The sequence below is a fragment of the Scomber japonicus genome, chromosome 17 (genome assembly GCF_027409825.1).
Source record: "Scomber japonicus isolate fScoJap1 chromosome 17, fScoJap1.pri, whole genome shotgun sequence".
In the NCBI taxonomy this organism is placed as follows: domain Eukaryota; kingdom Metazoa; phylum Chordata; class Actinopteri; order Scombriformes; family Scombridae; genus Scomber; species Scomber japonicus.
Genome location: NC_070594.1, coordinates 21,520,139 through 21,531,120, shown reverse-complemented (window position 1 = coordinate 21,531,120; position 10,982 = coordinate 21,520,139). Strand labels below are relative to the sequence as shown.

At 39.4% G+C, this 10,982-nt stretch overlaps 1 protein-coding gene across 1 annotated transcript; it reads right to left on the bottom strand.

The window, feature by feature from the left end:
* Nucleotides 1-9,817: 9,817 nt before the first annotated feature.
* Nucleotides 9,818-10,762, bottom strand: tmem121ab (transmembrane protein 121Ab). The gene has a single exon (XM_053337203.1). It carries the CDS (start codon nt 10,760-10,762, stop codon nt 9,818-9,820), a length of 945 nt encoding a protein of 314 aa, XP_053193178.1.
* Nucleotides 10,763-10,982: the final 220 nt, after the last annotated feature.

Here is a 10,982-nt window from a genome sequence, read left to right as displayed (position 1 = left end):
TTGGACCACTGTTCAAACTATATTGTGTGGGAGCTTTAAAGCCGAACACAGCTCTCTCAAAAGACAAGCACATAAACACAAGCACACATTTAAGACTATATCAAAAACACTGACCTACAAAAACCAGACTCAGCAAATGTATTATTGGAGTTTCGGTCATCCACTGGGTAACAAAATGTGTGTTCCAAATGTGTTTCTGGGTCACAGATCTCCAGACAAAGGTGAACAGCTGATTGATAACCTCAGGTCAATCACTGAAGGGGGCATTTCAGAAACAATGTGTGTTTCTCACACAGTGACTTTGTGAGAAAGACTTACAGAATAGGGGTTGTTCTTATAATAACAGCAGATACTAAAAATGAACCAAACTTTGAAGAAATAGTTCATCTCCTCTCACAGGTAGACAAAGGCACTGCTCGAGCTTTTGTAAAGGTTGTGAATTGTTCTGATGACAATGCTGATGCAGTGAAAATAGCTGATGAGTTAAAACTAGATTCCTGATTTGTCTGGTTGTAGACCACTTGACTTTAATAAATATGGGAAGGGAAACCAGATCTATATCAACCCTAGATATAAGATTCTAATTACATGTGTTTAACATGGATTGTTGACTAAAGGTCTTTTAAAGAAATTTAATATAATAATTTCACAACAAGTAGCATTTTCATTTTTTAATTATCCTATTCCACCATTCGTGTGGAATAAAATGCTTGTGTTGGGTGAAATGAGATATCTGTTCACAGTATGTAATTTTGAGCAACACATAAATGTGTTAATCTTTGCACATTATTACACATCAACACATAACTGTGTTAGTATTTACTTGCGATTACACATCTGTGTTAATTGATCTGACAGCCACTGTGTTAATATCTTTGGCACACATTGTCACAATTAATACAACGTGTCGTCCCAAAGGCAACTCATTGATGTGAAGGAATCGAGCACAGTTTGTGACGATACTGACACATCCTTGGTAACAGTTTAATGTGTGTTATTGTAAATGTGATTTTGAATACGTTTTACAGTTGGAACAGACAATGGAAGCTAATTCTCTCTCCATACCACTTGTCATATGGTGGGCACAAATGCAAGAGACTGAAGGCAGGGCTATAGAACAACGTTTTTTTTTCATTCCTGGACTGAATTAGACAAATCTAGACAAGACTGACAAAGACTAACAACACTAGACAAAGGATTTAACAAAGACTGAACAGAAAACCAAGACTTAATTACTGATAGAACTAACGAGGGAATGAGGAACAGATGATAAGACACAAGTGCAGGCTGGAAGGACACTGGAGACAGAGCAGGGCTGACGAAACTGATGCATAACAGGTGTGAAGGCTGGGGAAAAACACTGAGGATGAGGTAGGGCTAATGAACCTGATACAGGGCAGGTGTGAGAGGTAGCACACAAGGAAAACACAGAGCAAATCAAATGACCCAAAGGACCAAACAACCAAAAGTGGACCACAAGAGTCCACAAACATGAATCACTTGTGGTAAGAAGATATGCAAACTGAGACATGTGAACCCATGAACCCATGAACCGTAACATCATAGACATGTTAAAGACAATTTTGTGATCTCTCTCTTAACACTGTCATGTTGATTCTTGTTATTGGTTTTCTTGGCATTGTCATCCAAGAGCTGTTTTCACTGTCTGTCTGCATATAGGCAACATCAGGTCTCAAAGTTATTGGGGAATATACTTCAATCCTCAGCTCACCTGTTCTCCTGTTGAGCAGCTGCAGCAATAAAAATTCACAAACTGGCTGCATTTAAGACCCCTAAGCTAACAACCAGCAATCCTTAAGTGGCACATTGCTATTGTAGTCTATTACCACCATGTGACCTTTTCTTGGTATTTAAATTGTCTGAAAACTAGATGAAATTAAAGTAAATGGAATAATGATGAGGATAGCGACATTATCAGAGCTGTAACCCAGAGTCACAGGCTGTTTTTTGGACCCACCCAGACAACAATGAAGCCCCTTTATAGATAACATAGAAATCAAGTCAAACTCAGAGGACAGTGAGCTGTTTTAACAACTAACAGTAGGACTTTTTAGCACGATGCGCGCTTAGCTTTCATTTATGCTTATCTGTTTATGACAGCTAACATTGTCTGTTCCCCTGTGCATTGTGGCTCGGTGATTAATCCTTTCTGCACGCGCAGTACAATTCACAAAGGTAACACAATACCTTATCTATGTATGTATGAATATTAAGTAGTCAGCCCTGGATGAGCTAGCAGTGTGTGATGGAGACTGACAGTTCTAATAAGATCATCTGCAAAATTCAACTAATGGCGAGTCATTCACTGGGCCCTTTTAATGAAGGTTGCATTGATTATTGAGTGTTGCTATGGACCTGTGTTAGGCTACTCCCCCAACATTCATTATTACGAGAACACAGTGTCTGGTAGAGTCCAAGGTTGGAATATGTTTTAACTTGTAATATAGATTCACATTCAGAACTGCATATAATTTTAGATTAAAACAGTAAAGCTGACTCACATAACTTGGCTTGCTTTTCAGTAGAAAGCATTTTCATAATTCAGTGTATTGTTATCTATAATTAAAATTGGATACTTCCTCCTTTGTTGGTGAATTACAATTTTGCTAAATTTGGTATTTGCTTGTAAGTGTGTGAGCACAATGAAAATTCAAGTTTTATGCCATTTGGATATCTTATAGTAGCTACTGGACTATTTCTTTGTGACAAACATAATCAATAGCCTATTTGTTTTTCTTTATTCTTTGTGCAACTTTGTCCTTTTCCTTCTGTTTTTTACAGTTTGTTACTTTTCTTTTGCATTATTGTCCGTATTGTTATCTAGCCTATGTCTGAGTTTTGTTTTTCCTTTTAAAGTAATTCTGTGCTCTATTGCAAAGGCAGCTGCTGGTACTTGCATTGTTTTAACTGACAACTGCAGAACAAGCTGAAGACACAACAATGACATATTATGACCATGTAGTGTTGATATGGGTAACATGTTATACATCCTGCAGACATGGAGCAAAATAAGCATGGATTTGGACACATGTTTACACGATGAATGTTAAATCTGAGAGTCACGCTCCTTTGAGCACTGGTTTTGGTCTCCACCAACTCCTGAGGGAAAATCTACAGTAGTTGGCTGCTAAATGTTCCACTCTATTCACAAGCTAGTTGTTAACTTTGTCTATGTACTGGACAGTTACACAGTTTGTTATTTATTTGCCTTTTTAACAAGCTGTAATTCAAAAAAGTATTTTGAGTCTCTGTAGAACAGATGGAGACAGAAGAGTTGGGTGGAAATTCTCTCCCTTGGGATTCTGTCGATACAGCTCTCACATGACATTAGTCACATTAGTCATTTGATTGACTTTTTATAAAAAAAATTGATTAGTACGGTTTTAAAGGATTCATTTGACACTCACGGTCAATATGGTTATTCACTTTGTTAATGAGAGTTTGATGAGTAGATCAATACCACTCACATGTGTTTGAGTATGGAGTTAATGCCAGGAGGTGACTAGCTTAGCTTAGCATAAAGACTGGAAATGGGGGGAAATAACACGGCTGTCAAAAAATGTGCCTACTTCCACCTATATAGCTCACTAATTAACACATTGTTAATCTCATTAGATTAATCCGTAAACAAACAATTTAAACATGAATATTTTTGTTTTTGGGGGAGTTGCATGCTGAAACAAGGCCCTGCAAGCCCACACGTGTTTTTGATTACTTTTACTAACTAGATCTCTGTGTCTCTCAAGATGAAGACAAGTGAAGTCACACAGGGAATTACATGATGTTACCACTCTGAGGAACGTATTAACCAAAAGATTTGTGTTGCTTGTTTTTCTGAAATGTAAATTGTATGCAGCAATTATTGGTAACTCTACAAGATTTGAAATTAATTTTGAGAGTGAACTAGTTTGCCTCTATTTAACACTGAATTACAAATTATGCCTGATTAACGATGTTTGTGTAAAGATTATGTGTAATACTTAATCTATCGTGTAGAATGTGACTTAAGTAATTGTCATGGAGAGCAGTGAATATGTAAATATTTGGTACTGCTGAAACATCAGTATCTAAAACACATTTTGCCTCAAACTTTTAGCATCATTATTTTGGACTGAATTTCTTGTTGACAGAGCCACACCCACCCACTCAATAACACTTGCATTGCAGTTACTGTGCACAGTGGCACAGTTAAAGCGGTGGGTAGCCAGCAAAGTGATTATGGCATGAACACAGATATTTACTAAAAAGTGTGATGACAGCAAATACAAAGATGGTCAAGAAACAGTCTGAAATACTGGCAACATCTTCATCCAATTGGATCTGATTTATTTTTTCTGACACTAAATGCTTCAGGAAGTCATAGATGCATAATAAATCACAGGTGGAGAGAAAAAGCACTTTTACCAACTTATTACATATGGGGAGAGCACAATTATATTCCTGATGCGCAGTGCTTGTGATTTATGGATGAATCCCTCGCTCAGAGGGTCTCAGAAAGGTGATCTGTTGCAGAGGCAGCCACAGGTAATTTATTCTATTCCCAAGTTTGCCATTTACTTTCTCCCCTTCAACCACTTGCGCTGACAAGATTTATTCAAACAATAGTGGTATTATGCTGTAAGCCTTACAATGAGCTGTGATCCAGACCAAAGCAAAGATTTTCATCTCAGATTTGGTCTCAGTTCCAGACATAGTGGTTCTAAATGGTACGAGGGTCCGGTTCTGTGGCTCTTATTCATATGAGAGGACATTTTTAATTAAAGTTTGGACCTGGTTCTGAATTCCCTTTCTTTGAAAAAAATAAACATTTTGCTGAGTGTACTCTTCAGACAGCATAAGAGAGATTTAATAATGTGAGTTGCCACTGAGAGCCAACTGGGCCATCAGCTGCCAGTGTAAGCTCCAAATTCTCCGACATTTTGTCACGTCACATGCTGCGTCTGTGGGCCTGTTACAGTTACGAGATAATAACTGTGTCATTTCAACATTTAAAGTTATAGCCTATTTAACAAATCATTTTGTGGTGCAGGAGGTGTGTAATTAGATTTTTTAATCTACTTGTTTATGTTGCACAGTGTCAAACCTAGATAGACTGCTGACGCAGCTAGCAAGGATGCTCTAAATACAGAGACCTGAATGAGACAATAAAGTGTAAGGTGAGTAAAGTGTAATATTCTGATGGATTATTTATGAGGGTAGAGTTATGTCTCACTCTAGATGATTGACAGTAAACAGTGTTATGCAATGTGGACATTAATATGAAAAGAGTTAACTTGGGTATCATGGACACATAAACAGAAACTGATGCCTACAGCCAGTGGCGGACTCAGGGGGCAGGTGCAAAAAACTCTGTAAATAACACCTGATACATTTAATGGGGCAAAATCAGCAAAGAACATTGATATATGTTTATTAAAAAGGCTGCATCCACAATAAAGATTAACATTTTATAGGCTGATTCATAATTAAAGGAAAACAACACCTATGTATTAAAAAGGATTAGCTTTTTAAACATGTATTATGATAACATCTTTGTAATTGAATGCAGGAAATGCATTTTAAACGATGATTTCTCAAACACATCCGTAGTAAAAACATGGACCTATTAACATTTTATGTTAAGTATTAGCTGTTTTGAGCAGTCAATAAGCAAGATTGGTGGAAATAAGAGATTTCTTCTGGCCATGAGTTTGTAATCTTCATTAAGGTCAATTAGGACATTCCTGTCAATAGACAGCAGAAGATCTGAGAGGCTTCCTTCTCCATAACTAGCTTCAGTTTGAACTTTCGACTGATGCAATTGACACTGTTAGCTCAGACTGCACTGACCCACTGTACTTTACCAAATCTAACTAATGGAATAATGCCAGCTACAAAAACTGCAAAATGTTTTTAAGAGTACTTTATTTTCCTGATGGTCGGCCAACATAAAGGATCCATTCATAATGGCCAGTTTACTCCATTGTAAGGACATCTTACAGGACAAAGTATCTCATGTTCTTCACTGGAAGGGCACTTCACCTTGTTTTTCTGCTCTACACTGAACCCTTTAGTGCATTCTACCACTTTTTTGTACATTGAAAGGGTACTCATCATGGCATCATGTTTCCTCACTCTTAAGGGCACTTTCCCACTCTTTTTTCCACTAGAAGGGCACCCATACAGAACCTCCAGCCAATCCCATTATAACGGCAACTCATAAGGCACTGCATTATATCTTGGGGGGTTCTGTACAGGGCACTATCACATTATCTTCTACTGAAAGGGCACCCCTGAGGGCATTTTATTCCAGATTGTCACATATAGATTCACTCTATAGGGCCCTTCATCCTGATTTACCCATGACTAAGTGGGTACCTTGGAAAGCATTTTGTATAGTTTGTTCCACTATGGGGGCATCTTAGGCCATCTCTACTGTATTTTCTTTGTCCTCAGGGACACCAGAGGAAGTGGGGTGGGAGTCCTACAGCCTATCATGTAAATATGCAGTAGCGCTGTTTTGTCATTTCTATCATTTACGACAAAACTGTATTCACATGAGATATGGCAACAAGGCGATATCGCTGCAATAAATCCAAGTTATAATAAGCTGAGGCGAGGAACAGAAACATTCAGAAGATCTGTCAGGTTGGACACAAGCCACCAGATTAACTAAATCTGTTGACAGTTTGTGTAAAAAAAGATGACTTTTTTTTCTTCTGGAAATTATGTCTGAAGAAGGGGGCTGCATGTTACATTTAAGGACTAGACATCTATTTACGTATTCAACAATTACACTACAAAGTGGTGCATTATGTTCAAGTTAAGCCTGTTTATAGTGTGTCTTTGCTGTCATGGAGGATATAAATTCCTGACAAGTAAAAATGAGTTGAAAGTGTCTTCTGATGTCTTTGCTGCATCAGTGGACTGGCAAGCAAATCATCTGCCAAGCAGCCGAGAATTACGGGTGTTATAAAATGTCATGACGAGGAGCTCAAAAAGACAGAGGACATTATTCTGACTGCTTCCAAAAGCTTTACAGGAAAATGTGTGAGTATGTGACAGAAGGAAGATTTAGCTGCAACTGAAAACATACACACTCACTACACAATATGAGATTTATGTTTTCAATTTTTTGTCTTTATAATCAGGGTTGTCTTGTAGCCTACAGTATGTAGGCCAATATGGCAATTTTCCAGTTTTCTCCATTTTCAGTTTCATATATTATGCCTTGTACTTATGTTAGTTATTAGGCCTTAACCTTGAGTAAGACAGAAGCTGAACTGAAAATGAACAAGCAGATTTCAACTGGATGCACCCGAAGAGATATGGCTCAGAAATATTTAATACTCCACCAGCAAGCACGATCAATATGTTTCTACCGTGCAGATTCCAAGAGAAGAGACTGACAGTTTGTTCAGATACTGTAACCTCCAAACTGATCCTTCTTACTCAGTTAAACAAGCGGTTGGTTTATGAGCTTGAAGCAACAATATAGTGGGCATGGGGAATGAAATCAGCACTTCTATATGTATATTTCATTTCTTGCGGTGCCGCAAGTTCCCGCACAGGCTTTTGAGAGTGTATTTTGCGTATTTTGCAAAAAACTTCCTCATTAGTAAAAAAGCAAGTATAATACAGGTCTTCAAGCAATTTGCCAACCAAGCAGAATTTCACCTGAATATAAATACAAATATAGTTCATCTGAAGCAATGGCAGTCTTCGCTTGCTATAGGGGTATTTGGAAATATACTGAGCAAACCTACTTATATATACATACTCTTGAAGTTGATGACAAAGTAAATTAGTATTAGCTTACAGTAAATGCCAGAGGCTATATTAAGTTAAATGTACCTTTTGTCAATAGTAACTTTGTTCAGGTCTTTGCAGTCTGATTTAGCTCCAGTAGTTTAAATAGAAATAAAAACGCTCTGCAAAGGAGCTTTTTATAGAGCAATGAATTCAATCAATATGATCTAACATCATATTATGATCTAAACTTGTCTTACATGATGGATATACAAAGTGAAGGCAAACATCACTCCTCTGCTAATCATCCAGTCTCTTTGTCACTTCACAGGCGACAGTTATTGTTAATGGAGTGAGGCCCTTCAGGGTCTGGGCGTGTCTCTGTGAGCTGAGATCAGCACTTAACCTTAGTTAACCTGCTGACACTAAAGCGACTTCCCTCATATGGCTGACCTCTCCGCCTCCTTCCATGACACTCAGGGTCAGTTATTACATTTCTCTGTAGAAACAAAAATAACACCAAATTCCATTTCCTAACTGAGGTGGGGTCAGTGCAGAGAGAGATTAGTGCTAACAGAACAAAAGGGAAGGTGATAATGAGAACTGGGAGGAAAAAAGGAGGAACAATTTAAGACAAGGTTCATACATTTTATCACATCTTAAAGAGAAATCTATTGCTTGCTTTCCCCAAATGTATAGCCCGAGGGGTACAACATTAATGCCAGGAGTCCATGAGGAGGTTTCTTCCATGAACAGCATGAAAACAAATGGTTTTTCAGTTATGTGGTTGTTATGTTGCAGCTGCTTTGAAGTACAAAAACACCAAATACTCTGTAAAGGCATTTAGCAAAAAATTATGTTACTTAATATTAATCAACAATATGAAAAAAATGAACAAAGCTCTCATTATTATTCTTTTATTCATAATTTTATTAAAACATCATCGGCCTCCAACAAGTAAAGAATGTACATAATAATAATAATAATAATAATGATAATAAACTGAATTACATCAGGGAAAAAAGTCTTTTCTGTTTGTATATATTTGTATTTATATTTTTTCTTTTGTCAATTCTTCAGTGAGGCTTTTTCTGGACTCTGATCGCTGCATTCTCTGACTTCAAGGCTTGAGCTAGTTTTAGAGGAATGTACAGTACAGGAAACAAAAAGCATCTTTCTTCCATTTTTTTTTTCTGACATCACTACATATTTTGTCTCATTTGCAATTCATCACACACATCAACCACTTGCATCTGTTCCAAAACAATCTGAAATAACCCAAGCCTCCTGTGTCGAACACGCACATTTGCAGGCACACGTTCTTTATATACTATTGTGCGCACACACACACACATATTAAAACACACGCTTGGATGCCTGCAGTGGATGGTATAGTGCTGAGCTCCGGTGCTTTAATCAGACCTTTGGTCATAAAGCGTCACGCTGACTGAGGCAGCAGCTTCCAGAGATCCTCCTTCTCAGCAGAAGACAAACAGAACGAAAAGCATTTGTCTACCACCAACCTTGTTCTAGCACAGCGCAGATAGCCCCTCATGACTGACCCTCGTCACTCTCTTCTCCTCCTCTCCATCAGAAGCGCATCATGCCAAATGGTATGTCCTCCGGTGCTGGAATTGAAAGGAAATGCCACAGATGCACTGTCGAAAAAAAGTGACCTTTTAAAAAATATAAGATACTCACTGAGGAGGGACCAACTGTCCATTTTACACAACATAATGTCACTAGGCTGCAGGGTATGGAGATTGTCTCTTAATACAGTTTTGAATTTTTAAAACATCTTTAACAATTAAAAACACAATAGCACGATAAAAACCTTTTTTGACTTTAAAGTCTGCACACTGCACTCAGAGTCAAGTGAAGGTTTACAGTATGTTCTGACAGGCAGGTGATGCTGAAAATCTCTTTTATGGTTTCACAGCAGTTCATGTGAGCTTGACAAGAGCAGAATATCATCCTGTCATGCAGCTGATTTCTCTATCTACCTCCACTCCAGGAGCTTTCATAAAAAGCAGTCAGTTTATAATGGTGCTGAGTCCAGTGCTGGCGGTCATGTGTCAATGACGTCCTGCGCTGGCGAAGGTTCATGGGGCAAACTGGTGGCATTGGGCAGTGGCTGTGTGTGGCTGACAGAGTTCTGCTGAAGCTCTAGTGCCATGGCGTTCTGTGGGTGTGGGAACTCCTTCACCTGCCTGCGGTACTCCAGGAAGGTGGACGCCTTGGTAGCAATAGCCACCACGTTCTTGCCAACAAAGATGGTGGAAACACGGCTGTCCTGAAACAACACCATGTTTACACCTCGTATGAGGATGGTGACCACGTTTATGGTGACCAGGCTCAGGACTGGGTACAGCATCATCTTCTGGGGCGACATGTGCTCCCCCTGCATGCTGATTTCACTGAGCGACACGCAGGGCAGAATGAGCAGCAGGATGTAGCAGTAAAAGAACATCAGGCCCTCAGCCCAGATGGGCAGGCCTGTCCGCTGGGGCTCCCACAGGTTTGCCTGGATATCCAGCAGGTCCAGTAGGTCCAGAGCCACCCAGAACAGACGGCTCCTCATGTCCTCCTTCTTCCGAAAAGTTCTCACATATTCCATACTATCAAGAGCCACTAGAACCAAGTATAAACCTGGCACACACACAGATAATAGTAACGTCAAAGCCTTTCTGGCCACCGTCTCCAGACTCTTCCTGTCAGCTTTGCAATTCTGAAAGACAAAGTAGAGCTTGATCTCCAGCACAAAGATGTACAGAAACCAGAGGATCATGGCATATCCTCGTCGGGCCGTGCGCACCTCGGCGCCGACCCACACCGCCACATATCGCAGCACTATGAGGAAGCATACATCCCCTACCAGCACTATGATACACACACCGATCTTCCTGGGACCCTGGTTCTGCTCCACCAGGTAGGCATCCATGAAGGCCATGCTGGTCATGATGACAATAGTGGTCAGGCACACGTGGCGTTTGTCTGGGGGCGGCAACACCATGGCGAGGGCACCAGCTGGCTGTCACTCTCAGTCCAAGGATTTAAAAAAAAAACAACAAAAAAAACTCCAGGAGGTACACACGGTACTGTGTCTACTGTTTAAGGTCCCGTGACAGCTCTGGTGTGCACAGGAGTAAACGTCCAGCTACAGTGTGTCTAACATTAAAATAATACTATAAGTCACTGCACTAAGAGTCCATTGAGGAGGACGTTATTGCAAC

Coding starts and splice junctions, on each gene's coding strand:
- tmem121ab (XM_053337203.1), bottom strand. CDS start 10,762: ATGGTGTTGCCGCCCCCAGACAAACGCCACGTGTGCCTGACCACTATT.